This window comes from Sturnira hondurensis, unplaced genomic scaffold (genome assembly GCF_014824575.4).
Source record: "Sturnira hondurensis isolate 20B ecotype Veracruz unplaced genomic scaffold, ASM1482457v3 Scaffold0023817, whole genome shotgun sequence".
NCBI lineage: Eukaryota > Metazoa > Chordata > Mammalia > Chiroptera > Phyllostomidae > Sturnira > Sturnira hondurensis.
The window spans coordinates 13,792,840-13,815,300 of record NW_028096448.1 but is presented as its reverse complement, the minus strand read 5'-3'; the positions used below and the strand labels follow the sequence as shown (position 1 = coordinate 13,815,300).

At 43.3% G+C, this 22,461-nt stretch overlaps 1 protein-coding gene across 1 annotated transcript in view; it reads left to right on the top strand.

Moving 5' to 3' along the window:
* WWOX (WW domain containing oxidoreductase) overlaps positions 1 to 22,461 on the top strand; it is a 903,955-nt gene that overhangs the window by 245,478 nt on the left and 636,016 nt on the right. The window contains exons 7-8 of the mRNA XM_037037874.1: positions 14,198 to 14,383; positions 20,152 to 20,416. Coding sequence (XP_036893769.1) covers positions 14,198 to 14,383; positions 20,152 to 20,416 — 451 coding nt within the window. The remainder of the gene's footprint in view (positions 1 to 14,197; positions 14,384 to 20,151; positions 20,417 to 22,461) is intronic.

Here is a 22,461-nt window from a genome sequence, read left to right as displayed (position 1 = left end):
GGTGTTGGAAGGTAGGTTGGTGGGGACCATGAAATGCCTTTCTGGGGATCAGCATTCCTTTTGGTCTCAACACCCAGACTCTTTCCAAGCTCCTCTTAAAGGGGTGTCCATGGGAACATGCCCAGTGGTCCTCCAGTCACTGCAGAAGCACGTGTCCTGGAGAGAAATTTTCAAGTCTGTGATCACAGCCAACAGGAGACCAAGATACTGAGTGACCCCTTGTTAGGTTTAAGAAGAGAGCATTAGCGCAGAGCGACAGACAGAATCCAACTTGGGCTCAATTATTTTTGTAAAGCTTTTTGTTGACTTGACCTCCCTTGACCTGGGAAATAATTCTAACCAATCAGCGCTGGCTCCCTGTGACACTGGGGTCTGGTTGCTTTATGGCTGATGACAGAGGGGCCACCCTGCTACCACATCTGAATTAATCGTCAGCTCCAGAGCTGCATGCTATTGTTCTCTGGCAAGACTGTACTTCTTCATTAGCTATTCCCAGGGCCCTGGGCATCCCAGAGGATGTCAGAGCACATTAATTTTCATCATAACATGGAATCTTTCAGGTCTGAATGGCAGCACCGCTGTCAGGGGCTTTCTGAGCTCTGTTACCTACCGCTCCTTATGTCTCTAGGCAAGGGAATTTACAAAATGTATGAGGGGTTTTATTGTTTGAGTGACTTGACCATGCACTTAACACATTCCTCAACTCATTTTTTCCCTATTGTCCGTAGAAGTTCACCTCTGCCACTCCCTCCCTTTATTGTAACTCTGTGAGGTATGTTTTAAATAAACTTTCTTTGCATAATAGTAATGAAATCAGCATCTTGTACTTAAGAGCTAGTCTCCAAATATATGTAAGAAATGAAGGTTCCCATGATTCTTTCACCAGATTTATGCATCCAGAGTATAGCAGAAGTTTGTAAATAAGGTTTTGTAATGCTTGATATTGCTGTGTGTCCACAAAATATACTTTTAATTTGAAGGATTGCTAATGCATTTCTTGAAAGGCCAGGTACTTCTGCATTGCCTTTATTTTCCTCACTTACCAACTGAGTCGAATGCTTCCCAGAATGCATTTTACTTAGAGGGGATGGCCAGGTATTATTTTAATAGAAGCGCTGTCAGCAAATGCCAGGAACCCCCTGTGCTTAAGACCCTGTGCTGGACATGGTGTGGTGTGGACATCAGAACCTTCCTGTAGGAAATCCTCGTCAGAGAGAGGAGTGAGTGTGTTCTTACTAGGCATAGCAAGTGACATACCTCCAGCTCTCTTCCTTCCCTCCAGTTTCCTGGACGATTTCCATCTCTTAACAAGGGCTGTGTTTGGTAAGACCACATGGACTGCTCGTTCTGTTACCCCCACTGCCGGGCCGCCTCGCTGCACAAGCTGTGAGCCCCACGGAGCTCAGTGCCCCAGGTCTGCACGTCGCCATCCACCCTTAGAGCATGTATGCAGGGAGATGTCTTCTTCATTGTCACACATGCTAATTTTGAAAACCCCAGACCAGAGCAGCTACCCCACTGTGGACGTTTGTGCAAAGGATTAGGCTGAGAAAAACAGATCAGTTGGTTCTTGGTGTATTTTTAAAAATTAAATACAGGTTGTCCTTCCATATGACAAAAAGTAGGCAGGTGGCACATAAAACTGTATTGTGGACAGTGGTGACATAGAGACTGTGTGGTTTTTAAAATGTACTGACTATATATATGCATGCGATGATTTAAAAAACAAACGGCCGTAAACTTCATAGGTGTGAACAAAAACACAGAGAGCTTTCACAAGCGGTATTTAATTTTCAGGGATTCAGTAATTCAACAACTTCTCTTGTATGTCAGGCACACTGCTAGGTGCAGGAGTTCAGGGTGACTGTCCTTCAGAAGTTTCTACTCCATTGTTATGACCTGCTGTATGTTGTGTATGAGAAAACTGAGGCTCAGAGCAAAATACAGATTCCTCCTGCATCCGTCATGCCAGCCCACCCTCCCCACCCGCCAGATTCTTCCCTTCTTTTATTTATGTGAATCATACTCACATTCTCCAAGTTCCCTTGTGAAGTTTACTAAAGTCCAGTGTGGCATCCTTTCTTGACTTCTTCCATATCAAGACAATGAATGTTCTTAGGGTGTGACCATGATTTATTTGTCAGGTGAACAAATGGGAATTTGCCAAGAGAGACTTTGGTTAATTTGCATTTTCTCAATCTATGGGAGCTCTGTTCAAGTGAGGTAACTAGGTTATGAGCAAAGTTGAAGTTATTTATTCTCACTCTCCCGACCCTCCCATCTTTATGGTACTTATTGTTGACGGTCCACTTTATTAAATATCCCCAGAACACAGGGCTATAAAGTCCCAAATGCAAAGGGCCAGAGAAAAAGTGGGAGCTGGGATTGTAACCTCAAAGAATCGGACCTGTGTCTGAGACATCATGCTAGTTGGATTAAGTGCCGTTGGTGGCATAATTATCAAATTGATGCATTTTCCCCCAGAAAGCCCCTGGGAGAATGTGACATGGGTATATTCCTGTCACACATTTGCCCCTATTCAGAATCAGTGAGGCTGAGATTTTGCTGCCAGGACTGCGTGTGATGGGATGGGAAAGAATTATCAACACAATGGACGGGAGGCAAAAATTTAAGGAAGTAACAAAAACAAGAGTGCTTCCATTTTCTGTTAAGCATATGTACTGATGTTCTGGAATTCACTATAAGTTGTAAATGGTGCATGAAATGAAAAATTCTTGGTGGTCTCCAGGGAATTCAGCCAGTGCTCTGCTCTCTTCCTGCTGATTGGTTTGGATTATTTTCTCTATTCCAACTTAAAAAAAATAAAGTGTGGCTAGGTTATCTTGACAGCAGAGTACACTCTGGGTTAATTACTATTTTAATACCTCATGGTGTGCCTCACATTCTCAAAACATGTGGACCCTTTAAAATTGAGAAACACAGCTGGATGGTCACCGACCACCTAAGCTGATGTGGGTTTTATGTATTCATATTTCTCTTGTGTTATCTGCTTTGTTTCCGTGCATATTTATTCAGGATCTTATCTCCCTGAGATATTGAGTAATGGCATGGGAAACAACATATAGGTATTTTATAAATGTGGGAGAAAATTATATACATATTTTATATCTCTGAATTATTGAAGGATATCATGTTCCAAAGTGCATAGCGCAAGCCCTAGGAAATAGGCAGCCGAGAAGAAGAAGATGCTGGGCTTTAGGTCCCATCTCTGTCATGGCCAGGGCTGGGCACTTATCATTTCTCTCTGATTCTCACAACTATCAGACGAGGTGGGTGTTATCACTCCCTTTGTCATTGTTGTCATCGTGAGCTTGAGAGGCTAATTACAGATTTTTTAGTACATTACAATATATAAGCAGTTTTAAAAAAGCTTGCCTGTATACCACTTACAGCCAGTCAGCCTTTGAGTTTTACTGGCGGCGTGCGTCCTGTGTTTGGGCCGCTGTGGTCTTGGCGTTGGTGGTCTGCTAGGGCACAGACAGCCTCGCGGGGCTGGAGGTCACTGCAGGAGGGAACTGGCACGGTGCGTTTTATCCTGCCATCGATGCATTCAACATAAACCTGCCCAAGCTATTTAACCAGAATCCACTTTGGATTTCTGTATTTTCTCCCCTTCCTTTTCAGGGAGCAAAAGACAGCTGAACACCAGATAGAACTGAGAAACAGTTGCTTTGGGGATTGGGGGGTCCTTAGGCCCCTTCTATTGAATTTCAGAGTGTTTCCGAATAGTATGAATTCTTGCCGCTCGCTTGAGAAGTGCCCCAGATGGTGTGGCACTGCGTTTCAGGGAGGAATTGAAAAGTATTTCCCTCTATATAACATTCCACTTAGCTCAGTCTTTTGCTGTGTCTGAAATGGGATTCCCACGAGCCACAATTGTGTTAATGTTCCCGGGGTGTTTATTTAACCTGTGAAAGCCTGCCTTTGGGGGGGGGGCATGTTACAATTTGATTTACAAATCTTCACTGTAACTCAGTACCGTTATGGTCGCTACTGCTCCTCACTGACTCTTTTAAAAAGTACACATCTACGTCCTCAGGTTTGAGATTATTTATCTGATACTTAGGTTCCTGGGATCATAATGAGCTGATCTTATCTCCAAAGCATAAATAACTGTCTTCATCGATGAGCTGGAGCCAAATCAACTTTTTCCCTCCTCCTTATGTCATTTCATTTTTAGGGAATGATATATAGTGAAACATGATTGTGTGGAGGCCCACAGACCGTCTGTCATTGGGAAAGGAGCAGGGATTCGGATGTGACCCTTCAGATATGTACAGAAGGTTCTTAACTACCTGCAAGACCTTGGGCAAGCAAAGACTTCTCTCCTCATGGACATCAATTGTCGTGTAGTGGCAGAGGTGTAGCCCATGATAGAAAGTGTTAAATAATGTGGGCGTGGACGCACCCCAGGCAGAATTGAAGGCCGAACGTCTGGGAGATGCTACATACACCTCAGAAGTGGGTGTTCAATAGGGCATGCTGGAGTTGGGTTGTTGCCAGTGCTGATGAGCATACAGGATGGTTGAAAGGGTTGGGAATGGCAGTGGGCGTGTGTGGAGGAAACTAACGGGATCCTATTGTCCCCCGCCCCCGCCTGTTGGGTTGGTATCACTAGTAGCTTGTTGCCTTAGTAGAGACTAGGGAAGGGAACTGGGGAAGCAGCTGAGTCTCCCGCCCATGCAGCTGACTTTGGGTAGTAAGTCAGAGGATCTTTGGTTATGTCTGTCTTTCTGTCACTCATGCTATCATCATCCTTGTAAAAGGTCAAGGAAAAGTGCTCAGGAACTTCAGAAGAGGGAGATGTTGCTTCTTTTCCAGAGGAGGTGCAAGGATTCTCTGAGGAAGGGAGTGTCTTCTGAGTGACCTGAGGAGATGGAGAGCCTTGTGACGTGAAGATTGGGTAGCTGGGACAGAGTGAGGAAACCTGCTAGGTCCATCTAAGTGGGAAACTGCAGGAAGGCAGGAATGCGTTGTGTCCGTGTTTGAGCAGGCATCAGAAGGAAGTGTAATGCAAGTGTCATGAATGTGTCTACTCTCAGAAACCTCCATTCCTGCTATCACTGTGGGTAAGAGTCAGTTTAGAGATAGGCTGAAGTTCACGCAGCTTGTCCCATTCTGATTTCTTCTTGGTCACGTTCCCGCACTGCTGCTCACAGCTATGCAGGGAGTACACCAAACGGCTCTGGGGGGCGCCATCTAGATAGCTCACTGTCTGGGTTCAACGTATGCGTTCCTATTTTCTGGTTTTAAAGTCTGTGTATTTTCATGGCTAAGAAAAGATTTCATGGGCAAATATTCCTGGATTTGAATTCTGACTCCTTTAGTTAGTGACAAGAAACCTTTTTGAAGCTTGATTTTTCATCTGTAAAATGGTGATATTTTCTACCTTATGAGTTTCTATGACGATTAAACTATTGGCATGCCAAAGCCTATCAACAGTATATTCTCCAACTGAAATTATATGAGTGTACCAAGCAAGGAAAAATTATAGACCTTTTTCTGTTTATATTTTCTAGGCCAGTGTGATCAATTAAACAGTCATGTACTGAACATTCTCTATGACCAAAGTCTCATGGTCAATTTATATGATGACTAAACTGGGAGACTGTAACCTCCTCTGTTACAACACTTACCAGTAGGTCATAAAATTATGTAAGAAAGGATTTTGTGCCCTGGCTGGTGTGGCTCAGTGGGTTGAGTGCTGGCCTGGGAACTAAAGGGTTGCTGGTTTGGTTCCCAGCCAAGGCTCATGCCTGGGTTGTGGACCAGGTCCCCAGTAGGGAGCGTGCAAGAGGCAACCACACATTGTTGTTTCTCTCCCTCTCTATCTCCCTCCTTTCCCCTCTCTCTAAAAAAATAAATAAATATAATTCTTTTTGTAAAAAAAAAAAAGGATTTTGTGATCGATCAGAACATTCAGGGAATCTTCTTCAAGCCTAGCTTCGGCAGTTACTTAAGGAATTATGCAGGTACTAAATGTTTTGCAAACTCAGGTGAGAAACCGTTCTTTTGGTTGGGGCGGCCCAGCGGGATTCCACAGCAGATATGGGATTTGAGTTAGCTTTTCAAAGGCTAGGGGGCAGTCAGCATGAGTCCTATAGACACGGCCAAATGTTCTCTAATCTTTATAATTTAGGTTTACTTGTTAGATTTACCTGTTCTCTCTGCAAATAGATTTTGAAAATTTTCTTCCCACTTGTTCTCCTGGAACTCAGAGCAAGGCACATGGTAAATGGTCCATATGTATTTTACTTGGGTTTAATGAAATTAATTGGCTGTGCATTACACACAGGTCAGGTGCAAGGTGCCTGCTCTGTAAGTCACTCCAGAGGTGTGGAGGTGAATGAGGCCCAGCTGTAGTCCCATGGGGTGGAGTGGGCACACAGATGCACAAATGACTCGTTCTGGAGATGGGACCCTTAGAGACACACAAAGCACTATTGTTTCCCTCCATGTTTTAAATGAAGGTGTGTTTTAAATATAGAAACATGTACTGCTTTTATTTTGCAGTTGTGTGAGTTGTGACACAGTCATGGAGTCCCTGCAATCAAGATAGAGAACACTTCCATCACCCCCCAAACTTCCCCTGTGCGCTTTTGCAGTGGTTCCTGCCTCTCACCCCCAGCCCCTGGCAACCATTGAATTCTTTTCTGTCACGAGAGTTTTGCCTTTTCCAGAATGTCATATAAATGGAAGTATTCTGTACATAGGTTTTTGAATTTGGCTTCTTTCATGTAGCATGATGCATGTACAGCTATCTGTTGCTGTTCAATTATCCCCCAAACTTAGTGACTTAAAACAGGAAACATTTATTACCTCACTCTCGTAGTTGTCTCTTGCTGTTGTTGTAAATTACCACAGATGTTTTGGCTTAAAACAATATATATTGAGGGTATAGGAATATATATCCCAATCAGCATTATATAACATAATAAAAATATAATAATATGATAAATAAATCTGCTAATGTGATAGCTCAAAATTATCTTATTTTAATTTTTAATAGAGGTGGAGTTTAACATGAATCTTATACTGGCTATTTGTAATTTGGTTTTATAAATTTAAAAAATGTCTTTGTTTGTTTTTCTGTTATACCCTTAGAATGTTTTTAACTTCGCACCTGTATTCATGATGAGTCAAGTCAGGGAGAAAGCGGGGTGGCAAGACCAGGGGTGCACTGTTGCAGTGACCAAATCTAAAGACATCAGAACAAGAAACATGGGGTAACCGTGGTTGCCTTAGCTTGGATTCTCTAATGATCAAGCCTGGGTGGGGATGTTTACTCATGTGTTTTATTGGGGGAGTGCTCTTAGAAAAAGAAGGAAAATGGGTTGTGTTCAACTGGAAACTAGTTTTAACCTGCTCCTATGGGGAGCTCTGGAGAAGGAATTACTTCATAGAACTGATTCCCTGTTTTTGGAGAGCACATGGACATGGGGCATGACTTGACAGATGCCTGTGCCCATCAGTCAAGGGTGATTTTCTGGAGAAGTCAGTGCTCATAGCAGTTGAGAATGGGCACACTGGGCCCGTAAGTCAGAACTAGACAGAACATCATAGCACCCACTTCGCTGGAAATGTAAGGGACTGGACAAAATGTTAAAGAGGTTCTGAAAGGTCTAGAGACATTGCATTGATCAGTCATAGAGAATATGGGACATGTGAGAGCAAATGTTTCTTCTTTCTCAGGTGACTATTACAGAGTATCCCTCCTTGTAGGAGTAAGAACACCTGGAAGGGGGTAAGACTTGAGGAGAGAAGGTGAAGAGTTTGGATTTGGGGTGGGTAGGAATGGGATTCCACAAGTTAGGAGGGACCCAGGGGCTGTGGGTAGGGATTTCACTGTTGCAAGGGCGTTGCTGGGTGTCTCTGGCTGGATGAAATAGCCATTGGGGAGAGATTCGAGACTGAATCAGAGGAGGTCCAGGAATCAGGGCAGATGGGGGTCCTTTACAACAGAGAAACCTAGTCTCTATAGGAGGGAGGGTTTGGGATTTAGTGACTGGGAAGCCATTGATCTCTAAGCAGCTTTGATGGGTCCTGCATGGTGATGGGACAGAATTGAGTTGGGTTGGTGAGAAGGAGTGAGTTTGGGTAAGAAAAGAGATTGGGAATGGAGATAAATATTTCAAAATGATCGACCATACACCAGAAAGGAGAGGCTAGTGAAACTTGAAAGAGCCCCAGTGTCAAGCAGACCTCTCTTTTTTCTTCTAGCCCTCTCTCTCCTCTCTTCCTTTCTCTCTCTCTTCCTCCACTTTCTTTCCTGATTTTCTCTCAAATGATAGTCAGAAAAATCTGATTACCTGATAGGCAGCAAGAATGAACCAGTGGGGTGGGAGGGGTTGACAAGGCCAGAAAGAGAGGGGGTAGTCGAAGGGTGGGACTCTCGAGGGGTTGTGCGTGGGAAACCGATAGCACATCGCGTGACAATTATACCTGAATTAAAGAAAAAAAGGGAGAATGGAAGAAAACTTAGAGATCAACTGCCTGAAAGCCAGTGGGTGACAGACAGCCTAGGGACTAGGACCCTCTCTATTTATTATCACCGTTCAGTGCTCTTTCTAGTGTGAAGTATCAATTACAGCTGCTCTGGCTAGAAAGCTTGGCCAAGTGTCCCTCCCACTGGTGACAAGCAGCACCCCCCAGTGACAAACCATTGGAATCCCACCCTCCTTTCTCAAGAAGTTGTTCTCTGGCTCAATGGAATGTTTTGGCTCTAGAGGATGGATGGGATTGCTACGTTCCAAATGTCATCTTCAGGGGCTTGGAGAAGGTGCTGTGTCCGCTCAACAGAGAGGCAGGAGCTATTGGGATGTCCACTTCTTTACATGGAAAACAGCTTGTCCTGTCCTCACTCACCCCTCACAGACCAGCATCCACCAAAGAAGGAAAAAATCCATCCCCGAGAGTGCTGACTAATAGCATCAACTTTGGAATCTGAATGATATGATTTTTGTTTTTATTCTGTCTTTCCAGTTTGAACTTCCCTTTTGATATTTTGTGAATATTCATCATCTCAGAGCCTTTTGAATTGCAATGGCTTTTAGTCAAAACTGAGCAAAATGTGCCATTTGAATAATAAACACCTCATTAAAGTGAGGCTAAAGGAATTTTTCTTTTGTACAAGCCAATTAAGTGTCTTTACAATTGAAAAAAAAACTCTAGCACTTAATAGTTTCATATTCGATAAGCCTGTTTTTATTTAATGGGAGCGACAAGTTTAGGTGCAGGGTACAGATTTTGCCTCTGATGTTGTGCAATGAACATTAATGAAAGGTGTTCAAAAAAGAGAGGGTTACCCAGGTCCTCTGGGTTCATGCCCCAGGCTGAGGTCTTTGGTAAGCAAGTTTCTTCAGTACGGCTCGCATTTCCCCCACAAAATGTGCAGGCAGGGACGAAGGGGTTATTATCTAGAGGTCATGATGCCAAAATTCCAATTGCCCAGGCCTGTCTTGAAGACAGAGAAATGCTAAAAACCAAACACACAAACAAACAAACAGAAACCTTTGAAGAGTTTTACTCTCTCTTGTGGGTAAAATGGAAGGGTGTAGAGACAGAGGACGCAATAATGGTTTAACCTGGCAGGTACCTTGTGAGATACTGGGGCTTTGCTCATCATTCTTCTGTTGCTGGATTTTAAGTTGCTTCTAGTTTATATATGGATTTACAGTTCCAACTCACTTACAATTATTATTCATCCGTATGAGTAAACTTCTATATAAATTTTTGAGTATTTATTTAGGAAAGAATCTTGGAAACTTGTTTTAGTTTCCTAAAGCTGCTATAACAAATTACCACAAATTTTGTTACTTAAATAATAGAAATTCAGCCTAGCACAGTTCTGGGGGCCACAAGTCTAAAATCAGGGTGTCGGCAGCGTTGGTTGCTTCTAGAGGCTCCGAGGGAGAATCCAGGCAGAGCCCTCGCACTGGCTTCTGGTGCAGGTGGGCAGCCCTTGGCGCCCCTTGGCATTTGCAGGCAGCACTCCACCCCTGCCCTGGCCTTCACGTCTCCCTCTCTGGGTGTCTTCTGCCCTTCTCTTTTGTGAGAGCACTTGTCCTTGGTTAGTTCCACCTTAATCCCAGATGATCTCATCTCAAGATCTGAATTTAATTACCTTTGCCAAGACCCTTTTTCCAAAGAAGCTCACATTCACAGGTTCCCAGTAGACCTGTCTTTTAGGCCCATCCTTAACCCCCCTACAGAAGAAGTGGCATATCATTGGGGTTAGAAGGTGCTATAGGAGTGGTCTGCCCCCTACGTAGGCAAAATAGGGAAGCATCGTCGGTAGAGAATTCAAAGCCAGTAATAAAACTGACTGCAAATTGATGTGCACTTTGTTATTATCATGCAGTGGGAATTCTAAACATTATCAGAAATAAAATATTTCCCCTTGAGATGTGAGCTGCTGCCTTGGCACTGTCCCCCTGTGCACCCCATTGCTTGGAAAGAGGGCGACTAGGTGAAATAGCGTGAATTTTTCTTTTTTTTAAATATATTTTATTGATTATACCATTACAGTTGTTCTATTCCCCCCCTTCATTCCCCTCCCCCCACACCCTCCCTCCCCCACCATTCTCCCCCCCTTAGTTTATAACCACGTGTCTCAAGTTCTTTGGATTCTATATTTCCCCCACTATTCTCGCCCTCCCCCCTATCTATTTTCTGCCTACTGTCTATGCTATTTTCTGTACCTTCTCCCCCCTTCTCCTCCTCCCACCCCCCTGTTTCTAACCCTCCATGTGTTCTTCATTTCTATGGTTCCACTCCTGATCTAGCTGTCCTCTTGGTTTACTTTTGTTTTAGGTGTGATTGTTAATAACTGTGTGTTTGCTGTCCTTTCACTGTTCATATTTTTCATCTTCTTTTTCTTATATAAGTCCCTTTAGCATTTCATATACTAAGGGCTTGGTGATGATGAACTCCTTGAACTTGACCTTGTCTGAGAAGCACTTTATCTGTCCTTCCATTCTAAATGGAAGTTTTGCTGGATAAAGCAATCTTGGCTGTAGGTCTTTGGATTTCATGACTTGGAATACTTCTTTCCAGCCCCTTCTTGCCTGTAAGGTCTCTTTTGAGAAATCCGCTGACAGTCTGATGGGTACTCCTTTGTAGGTGACTGTCCCCTTATCCCTTGCTGCTTCTAGGATTCTCTCCTTCATTTTGGTCTTGGCTAATGTAATTATGATGTGCCTTGGTGTGTTCCTTCTTGGGTCCAACTTCTTTGGGACTCTCTGAGCTTCCTGGATTTCCTGGAAGTCTATTTCCTTTGCCAGACTGGGGAAGTTCTCCTTTATTATTTGTTCAAATAAGTTTTCCACTCGTGGCTGTTTCTTTCCCCCTTCTGGTACCCCTATAATCCGGATGTTGGAACGTTTAAAGATGTCCTGGAGGTTCCTAAGCCTCTCCTCATTTTTTTGAATTCTCATTTCTTCATTCCTTTCTGGTGGGATGTTTTGTTCTTCCTTCTGGTCCATTCCATTGATTTGAGTCCCAGTTTCCTTTCCATCACTATTGGTTTCCTGTGCATCTCCCTTCATTTCAATTAGTTTAGCCTTCATATGTTCCTCTAATTTGTGACTATGTTCCTCTAATTTGTGACTATAATCTACCAGTTCTGTGAGCATCCTGATAAATAGTGTCCTGAATTGTGCTTCTGAGAGGCTGGCAATTTCTCGGTCGCTTAGAGTTATTGGCTCTGGGACTTTGAGTTCTTCTTGCGCCATCTTTCGGGTTGTTCTTGCCTGTTCCATAGCAGGATCAGAGCCCTAAAGTGTTCACTAGAACAGGGCAACTCAGTCGCTGGGTTGTGACGTTGTATGTGGGGGCGGGGTCAAAGAGGGACTATGGCGTCCTGTCCACCGCCTGCCGCCACGGCCCTCACCGGTGCCGCAGGTGCTGCCGTCACCGGGCCCAGGCGTTTCGTCCCACTGCACACGAGTGTACCACCGCCGTCAGCCCTCGCCCCCTGGGGCCTGCGTGGCCTGTCTCACTGTGCGCGAATATGCGCCCGTGGTCTCCTCCGCACCCCAACTGGTTCCCGTCTGCCTGCGCGCCTGGGTCGGGGGCCCTGTCCTGCCCGACCCTGCTCGCTGCTTGCTCCGCCCCTCTTACCGTCCCCGTTGAACGGTTAGACGTAGTCGGACTTCCGTATAATTCAATTTTCTGTCCTTTGGTTGTGTCTTTGTTTCTCCAAACCTTTGTTGTATTCAAACTTGGTTGTGGGAGAAGGCACAGTGTTTCCACCTATGCCTCCATCTTGGCGGAAGTCCTCAGCGTGAATTTTTCTAATTCTCATCATATATATTTTCAACTTAATGTAAAGGGTGTAGAAATATATTCACCAGCTTTATACAAGATAAAAAGGTAATAATATAAACAAATCTGCTAATTCGGTAGAAAATATTAAAAATGTTGCTACTCGTAGAGTTCAGTATGTTAACTCTTACACTGGTTATTTTGTAATCTAATTTTATAAAATTTTAAATTGTCATCCACATTTCTGTAGGACTCAGAAGTTTTTGTTATTGATTTGCTAACACTCTTTGTATAGTAAAAACATGGGTCCTTTATAACATTGCACATGTTTGTCATTGTTCCTTTTTATTTTCTTTAGGCAACAGATTATTTCAGTTTTTGGAAAGACTTTCCTGTACGCTTCCTTTTATTGCATACCAATCTTTGTCTTTTAATAACTCATGACTTGGGCTACAGTTTTTTATGAGGATGGAACAAAATCAGATCATCACAAAAAGTAATAGTTCTATGAAACGTTTCTAGGCAAAGAGCATTGAATTTTTTAAAACAAACTTACAGGAAATGATTTTACTTTCTATATTGCGTAGGAAATGTTACCTACGAGCCAGCGGCAGGGCATCTGAGCTGTGTGAGGAGGTGGCACCACCAGGCCTGGCCCCTGCTTGACAGGCAGGCACCGGAGACTGCAGGCCTCTGTGCGGCGCCTGAAACTGGGACAGGAGGCCCGCCTTTGAACCTTTAATCCAGTGCTCCTGTGACACCCTGCCCTGTCTCTTTTCTCTTGCTCTTTCATTGGCTAACTTCCTAAATGCTTGTGTTTCTATAAAGCAGTCACTTGATTCTGTTTTTCCTTGTTTTAAAGACCCTATATGCTTTTATAGAAAAAATGAAGAATATACAAACAAAGTCAGAAAGAAAACTGTGTAAGACATACTGGGCTCCGCCCCTCCCCAGAGACAGCCACCGTTACCATGTTCACGTAGCTGTTCTTACTGTGTGTAGGTGTGACCACCCACAGCACTTGTTTTGTTTTTTTAACATGGATGTTTTACAGTGTCAATAGATTTCTTCACTTGTTATCTTTTTAGTGGCTGCATAGTATTCTATATTTAAATTTATCTCATGGTTTTCCAATTGTATATTTGGTTTAACCCTAATTTGTTGTTTTTATGTTGCAACTACAAACACTGGGTATACATTTCTTTATAAAATTCTTTATAGTACCTTAGGATGATTTCCTGCAAGTTCAATTCCCTTATCAGGATTTAGGATTTTGATTCACAGGAAAGTCTTACATAATATTTAAAATATCTTTATTATGAAATAAATTAAATATGTACAAAAGAAGATATTATAAGAGGCCCCTACTTACCTATCCCCAAAGCTCGTTTCTAAAATATGGATTTTATCTGACTTCTAGAAAGACTATATTCAAACACTGCTTACCTGTCACTTTAGACAGAGTATTTCTACCTTGATATGTTTATTTAGCACGGACTGAATGCTGGTTCCTATGTCCAGCTTCTTATAACATATTTTTCCTTTATTTCTTGTGTTTACATTGAGGGCTATTTTGAAGAAGCTTAGAATTGGATGAATGAGGAAGCATAGATTCAACTAAGTGGTAGGACCTAGCCTTCGGCCAAGGCAACCACGCACCCTGGTTGCCCAGCATGGGCCTGGTTTAACACTGAAAGTCCTGCAGACCAGGAACCTCTTTCCCCAGCATCCCTGTACAGGGGGTGCCAGGTCAACATCCTAATGGTTTTTAGATGCAACGTTCGGGCGTGTCCCAATCCGAGGCACTGGCGCCTTGAAGACAGTGAAGAATAGTTTCTCCCCAAGGGAGCGTGAGCCATCCTTGATTTCACAGTGTTTCTGTCCGCATAGCGTTGGCTGTCTTATTTTTCAGGTCTCTGCATGTGCTCGTGTGCAACGCAGCGGCTTTTGCTCTGCCTTGGAGCCTCACCAAAGATGGCCTGGAGACCACCTTCCAGGTGAACCACCTGGGGCACTTCTACCTTGTCCAGCTCCTTCGGGATGTCCTGTGCCACTCAGCCCCAGCCCGAGTGGTTGTGGTGTCCTCGGAGTCCCACAGGTGGGTTAGGATTCCACATTCTGTGCCCTTGTCCCCTCCCTGCCTTCCGTGCACCAGCTGATGCTCTCCCAAGACTCTTTCTGAAAATAGTTCCCATTAGTCCTACTCGGAAAAGTGTGGGTGCACTCATCCTGGCTTACTTAATTTTGGAGGTTTCTTTGTGATTGTGGGAGATTATTTGGGGATTTTGTCTATGGCAGTGCAGATTGTTTTTACAACTCTACTTCAAGCCCCTCATTGATTTTGCTTTGAGATGGAATAATAATTGATTAAATCTGAATGCCTGACCTTTATTGATTTGTCATTCAACAACTTCAACATCTCACCAAGAAGAATGTGCAGTTATTCTAGCAGGAGAAACAATGCAATTAAAGACTGCGAGATGAAATCCAATCGTTTTATAATGAGGAATTAGGGAATTCAATGCAGACATTAGCTGTGTAATTGTAGGAAGGGAAGTACTGTAGTTAGAACATATTAGAAATCTGGCCATGCCTCTTTTGGTTAAAATTTCAATTAAAACATCAGATGGCACTTCTTTTCTATTACCATTAGGAGAATATCCAATTGACTAAAAAGGCATTTGAAAACTTCCCCGTATTTTCAGCATATTTGTTTCTAGAGTTGGGTAAACAACTGTCTGTCTACAGAGAAGTACTCAGGAAAGACAAAGGGCTTGCTGGGGGTGGGGCTAGGTTTAATGCATGTTAGGGAGATTTTCCTAGTGTGCTTGGAAGCTTTCGCTCTTAGCAAAGTAGCTGGAAAAAAGACTGCGCAAGTGCCTCTTTTCCCCTTCTTCTCTGCCTTAAGTCCTGAAATGTTTTAGTGACCCAGAATGGAGCTTATTTTTTAAATCATGCTTCCATAAAATGTAACCCGTGGGACTTGGAAGAGAGAGACCAGCCAAGGGTTAGTCTGAAGCCTTTATCACTCCCAAACACAGGGGCTTAGGGTCTAAGTGACATACTGCAGATAGATTTACTTTTACCATTTTAAATTTATGATGGCTGAAATGAAAGGAAAATGCCAGTAATACTCCTCCCCCATGTTAAAAGACACGGAGCATCTAGTAATTAGGTGGTAACAAAATCTGGACATCCTTATCTTTGCAAATCACACCAGGTTTGCAAAACAAAGTGGAGTGGCCCTGTTAAGGAGTGAGGGAGGCTACCTCGGGGGCAGGCACAGGGGAGTGAGCTCCAGAAATAAATCTGCCAGCCCCAATCGCTTGCCAGATGTGGAGGGCACCACGGGATATGTTTAAATGAGCTGGTATTTAATGGGAGATTATGTTGAATTGTCAGCTGCTCTCTTCCCTTTGTAAATCTGTGTCTCAAATGGTATTTCATGTGACGTCTTTGTCCTCTCCGTAACTGCAGTGTAATTCGTTCCTACCTTGGAGATCTGAATCTTAATTTCATTTAAAAGATGAATTGGAAGGAAGGGCCGTGGCCTCCTAAATTAGATCCATTTTAGTTTACAGACAAGGCCTTCTTGAAACGTGCTGCCAGGCTCACTTTGGTCTTCCGCGTTCTGATTATCCTTTGCACGTATTAAAGTGTGTTCTTATGAAACGTTAACTCCCCAAGCTGGTTTGTTTATTACACTTGGACTGTGCACCCCCTCCCCCCAGAACCCGAGAACCAGTGTGAATACCGGGTGCACAGCCCTGGGAAAGCACCTGCTTTTTGCACAAGCACCCAGATCCCTAAGCCGCGGTGTAAATGGAAGTGTTGATACCTAATTACCTCCATAAACCCTGGTGGACTCTTTTCCTTGGAGTCAAGACCCCCTGTTAGGGGAGAAATAAAGTCCTATGTTTGCAGAAAATATTATATCAGACCGCCCTGAGGCAAAATATTTATTAGCCTCCCGTGTCTTCACTGCATTTTAGTTACTTATCTGGAGTCTGAGCGTGAGTCAAGTTTCTGCAGACCTAAAACACGTCATACTGACATGAGAACTTGCCTTCCTTTGCTGTGAAACATTTTCAGATAACAATTAAGATGGAAGGAGAAGAGCGGAGTGCTGGCTGAACAACTCTCCACGGCCACAGCTGTGTCGAGTGCCGAGTTGCTGCACGCGCACAGACACAGCTTCTGATGCAAATTCAGTCCTATTCTTTCAAAGTACTAGCTTTTGTCTACATAGAATCCAGCCTAATTACTTTAGCTTGGTAATTTAAAAACCCTCAGTTTTTTTTTTTAAAAGGGGCAGCATATATAGAAATACAAGCTAGAGGTGCCCTCAGACAACCGGCGTTAATGTCCAGAGAGCAAATGTTAACATGTTAGTGTACTGGTGGGAGGATCGCTCTATTAAGACACAATCCTTTGGCTTTGTCAGTTTTTCAGCTTGAAAACAGGGTAGGCAGCCTTTGAAGAGTTGCTTTATTGCCTCTTGAGCTGAGAGGAGAATAGGGTCGTTTTCGTCATTTTTTCAGGAAGCCTGCTTGCCGGGGCTCAGAGGAATCAGAAGTCTCGCCCACCCTTCCCGCTTCCAGCAGGACTGTCAATACATGCTGATCAGACCTTAAAAATAGGTTTGCTGCCCAGGAGATCAGCAGGGCAGGAAGTCAGGGGGCCACTTATGGGGGGAGTGCTGTGTGCAGGGGGTGGGCCTGATGTTTAGCAGCTGTGCTTCCTTGAAATGTTCCTTCAACTTGGTTTCTTGTCACTTCTCATCATGCTGTGTGTGTGTCTATCTTGTTTCTAGATTTCTAGGCTGAGGACTACAAATGAATGACTTTTTTCTTTCTAGGAATTTAGTCAATCCATTGTGTTCTCCAGTCAGGAGATACTTGTGCATTGTCCTGAAAAACCAAAGCAGGGGACTGATTCTGAACATTAGAAAGTGCCACATGCAACGTGCCACATTCTTAATTCTCTCTAATGAAGAACACAGAGGATCTGAACCTAACAGGACATTTTGCCTTCCAAGCAAGGCTCAAAACAAGATTTTTGGAATAAAGGGAGACTTGGCCCTTAGTTTGTTCTCTAACTTTGTATTTAAGTTCATACTATGTGTTAAGCATTGTAGTAGGCAACATGCAAGGGGCTCACTGTCTACCTTCTAAAAACTCACAGTCTAGCATCCGGACCAGATGAACAAAAGCCTCGCTGTCTTCTGTCTGCAAGGTAAAGACAGGCACGGCGTGCAGACAAGATGTAAAGACAGCGTGGTTGCCTTTGCTACTTATCTTGGAGGGCTGGCAGGGCTATTGAACAGGAATAGTACATAGATAGACTGGGTCCTGGACACTGGATACTTCATTTCCATGGGAATGTGCATTTCAGTCTGCTTTACATTTTTTCAGTCCATCTTCCCACTGCCACCTGAGAAATCAATGTGGCAACCAGCAATGGAAGAGTTAATTAGGGAGAGCTTCCTGAAAGAAGTGGTACCTGAGCTGGGTTGGGCTAAAGAAATATGCCAAGAAGGCTTCCAGCAATAGGTGACAAGAGAGTGAGGAGAGTGAAGGATGTTGTGTGTTTCGTACCTTTTCGATACTGTCCAAACCCTTGACGCTCTCTTCTGCTTGAGTCGGCAGCGCTTCTGAGACATGGCCTGCATCTTGGATCACTGGGTTCTCAGCCGTCCCTTTTTGTGGTGACTCTTCTCTCACACCTTATTACAGCCATTTTCAACGTTTTTCATCTCATGGCACACATAAACTAATTACTGGAATTCTGCAGCACACCCCAAAAGATATTTTTTTGCCAATCTGACAAAAATAGATATAATTTTGATCCATTGACAGCAGACAGCTGTCGTTATGCTGGCGGTTGTCATATTTTTATTTGACAGTCTAAGGGGAAAGAGGTCGGTGCCCCTGATTAAACAGTCAGGTAGTGCATGTGTTAACAATTCTTGTGGCGTGCCAAAGTGTGTCTTGCAGCTGACTGTTTGAAAATCGCTGTCTTATTACAATGTTGAAATATAGTTGAAGTAATATATCTTCTCTGCATAAACATACTTTAATTCAATATGCTAGCTTACTGTACTATAAGGAAAAAATAAATGTGAAGCAAAACAGCATATGTTTCAACATGTGAGCTCTTGGGCAGGACTGCAGGAGAGGTAAATACCCAGATGCGTATGTGCAGGCATAAGGCACCCAGAGAGGGGTGTCCACAAACGCAGACTGCTCACAGACAGGCTTGTGGCTTTCCAGGCTCCACACCACCAGCATTGGGTTAGGCCCCGCCCCTCACCCCCAGTCATAAAATGTGGAAGTGCATTCATTTCTCATTTATACGATTGTTGTACTGCACTCCCGGAAATTCAGTGGGTGTTGAAACTGTGCACATATGTAAAACGCAGTTAGGCTCTCGGCTCAGATAATTATGCCCAGGCTTTTCAGCTGCACGAATGGCCAGTGTAGCAATCCTCACTGAGCAAGACTCCGCCTGCATCGCAGGACACCTAGCCTGCCCGGCCCCGCCGGCAATCGTTGTGACAGCCAGAACAAGCGCCCATAAATTTTTAAATTTCCCGCTAAGTTCCACTGCCTTAAATGATTAAGCTCAGAAGTCTGGGCTCTCCCTGTGGTTTGGGGACTTGGAAACAGGCAGCCAGCGATCTGCTGCAACACTGTGTTGCCGTGTCATTGACGGGGTTTCTGGCCATCAGCTTTGTTGATGATGCTAGAGCAGCAGTGGCATTTAATGTAAGAAACTAGATGCCACTGACTGATTCCCAGACAAGGTGTATTTAATTTCCACTAAAACATTCATTTTGTCTGCCCCTCTGATGCTTTCTTTGGTCATAGCTCAACTGAACTACTCATATCAAGGAGTAACCAGATGATTCTCTATTTTTTATTTTATCTTTTGTTCTCCACTGCAGTTATCTAGGTTACTCTTGCTATGCTTCCTTGTTATTCAGTGCAAATGCTGAGAGCTAATTTAATGAAGCTAACTGGGTCCTTACCAAAGATGACACCATCCTCTGGAAATTTCCTTTGTTCTTATCCATTTTTTGAAAAGCAGACATTACTTTGTTGTTATTTTTTAAAAGAAAGGAAGGAAGGGAGGAAGGAAAAAAGAAGGAGGGAGAGAGGAAAGAAAGACAAGAAACAAACAGCTGGTGTTTAACGACTCCGTCAGACCCAGTTATAGAGCACCAACCACTTACTCTAATCTGTGTGTGCCCATGCCACGGGTGTACTTAAAAACGCCACACTGCCAGATCTCATTCTGGCTTTGTTTGTGTTTGTCTTTCCAACGTGTAAGACTATCGATGGCACCTCACCAAGGCTGTAACCCCTTTATGATCATTACTTTTTAATCTGAAAAAGAGTCTTGGAGGCAGTGAGACTCATCCATATATTTACTTGGATGCTTGAATGAAAATATACAGGACTCAAGCATTGGCTAAAATAACCCAGGAAACTCCTGTCAAAGGTTAGGAATGTGATATCTTTCTGCTTCCAAAAGCAGCAACCCTTAAAGATGCTTTTTCATTTAATTTAATTATCTTTGAACTTCCTCTTGAAGGTTTTGAAAAATATATGTTGGAGGTGGGCAAGAGGTTCAGCATGTTAAGAAAGTTTGAGCCTTTATTAAGTCTATCTTTGGATCCAGTTGATTTATATTGTTAAATCACCATTGTCTATTTTTAAGGGCAACTTTGTTTCAATGTTTGCAAAATTAAGTTTTCAGTAGTCTGTACTGTAGTTTTGCAGATCTCCAATAAAAATAAAAAAGCTATATCAGACATCAGAGATTGGCTGCTTCAGGTCATGTTTTCTATTTTTTTTTTCTTAGATTTACAGATATTAATGATTCCTCGGGAAAACTAGACTTCAACCGCCTCTCTCCATCTAAAAACGACTACTGGGCCATGCTGGCTTACAACCGGTCCAAACTGTGCAACATTCTCTTCTCCAACGAGCTCCATCGCCGCCTGTCCCCGCGAGGGGTCACGTCGAATGCCGTGCATCCTGGAAACATGATGTACTCCTCCCTCCACCGCAACTGGTGGGTGTACACGCTGCTGTTTACCTTGGCCAGGCCTTTCACCAAATCCATGGTAAGTGAACGGCTTTAATCTCCGCAGACACTTTCAGTGTGCCCTTGTGGGAAGGGTTCTGGGGAAACCTGGGTGCCCGTTTTCTTCAGTCTCTCGTCTCTTGTAATGATGAGTCTGGTCTTGATAATCACATCATCAAGCCTATTAAAGCCATTGGAAAGGGCCCTTGAACACATTTCAATCAATTTTAGACTATATTTATTTCTCTAAAGGTGCCTCAGAAGGCCGGATGGAAGATGCAATATTGTCCAATATTGTGCTAGTATGGCTAAAAGTCTTAATGGTGATGATTGGTTTTCTTTTGGTGTGATTTTTTTCATTATTATTCAGAAAGTGCAGTACTCGGAGATTGTTTTGTGTTAGTAGGTAAAAAACATGGGTTTGTGACCATTGAATTACCAGCTGATGAGTTCCACTGAATCTGTGTCTGATGTTCTAAGTTCTTCTTTTAATGGGTGTGAACTTCTGCGGTGCACTTCCTTGGCTGCAGGTTTCTCTACCCTTGACTTCCCCAAAGGTGAGTCCTTGTGGATGAATCACACTATTGCTGTTCAACTTGGAAATGTTCACAAAGGTAACTGTGATGTTTTTACATTATTGATGGGCATATAACAGCCATATCTAGAAACTTCCTCCATGGAAGCATTTCAGTAAGAAGTAGCTTGACTGACGAATGAACATTTTATGTGATATATTTGGTGTAGTATTTTTCTAAACCACTGGCTTTCAGTTGGCTATTTAATATGGTAGCCACTGGGCACGCTGGGCTACTGAGCCCTTGAAAATGGCTAATATACAGGGTCCAGCAGAAGTAACACCTGCGTGAGTTTGGGGGGTAGTGTAATAATATGGGTGTCATCATTTATAGTTTGAGTTTGAACATTTCACCTAAAATATCATATGGTATGCTTGAGTGTGATATTGTTATGTTGTATAATCACATGCTTATGATTTTGTAATAAAAGACTTTTTAATAAAAAAAGGATGCTATTTGTGCTGGACCCTGTACAGAAGGAATTAAAATTTTAATTTAATTTTGTTTCAATTAATTTATATTTAAATAGCCTCATGTGCCTAATGGCTGCCCAGTTGGAAGGCACGGTTCAGTGCTGTGCCTAGCCCAGTGCCTGTAGTGCAGCAGGTGTGCGGTGCTACTCGCTCCAATGGTGATTATTCTTGTGGTTGTGAATGTTACCTTGGCCCTGGACAGTATTTTTCAAAATGTAGTTGCTGCTAATGGTTGCATGGGTCACGGAACTAAAGAACTCTGTAAACTTAGATTCTGGTAGTGGTAATTTGGGGACTTTAATTGGCAAGGCAGGATGGGTGCCCAGGTAGAGAGAATTTGCTTCTCCATCCTGAACATCTGGTCCCTGCAGAAGCCATCAAGGAGTGGACTTTTCCTGTTCCTGATCCAAGTGATAGGAAAACAGCGTCTTTTAAGTGTCACGCACAAATGTACTGTTTAGGATAAGCCTATGGATTAGGAGGTCTATGAAAAATGTAGCTAAATTTAGATACTCCAGAAAACTCTAATAATATCTCTACATATTTGGTGATATTTCTTAGCCGTTAGAGTTCCATATAAATAGATTTATAAAGAAGTGGAGTGGGAACTCTGGGCTCGTTTCTTGAACTCAAGGCCATTGCTTCTCTTTCATAAGCACTGAGGACTCTGTAGGGCACCCCCTGGGCGCAGCCTTGGGGCCCTGCGCTTCACTGGGAGGACAGACCAGGCTTGCTGGGAGAGTCGCCGTATGTCCTGTCCTTCTCTGTTGCTTATCATCGGTATCCTCACTATCAGACTTTTGTTTCGTGAATGAGGGTGCACTTCTGCCATTGTAAAGCAAACATACTTTTGGAAATAAGCCATGAAGCTGCATCCCATTCCCACCCCACGTAAAAGGTGGATTCCTAATGCTTAGGAAGAAGCTTAGGAAGATGTAATGTCCCCATCACCAGGTGTGTTCTGTGTGTGCGCTTTGTCACCTCTTCTGCACTTCACTTCAGAGGAAGTGTTTTCCTTTTGACATGAGCATCGCTGG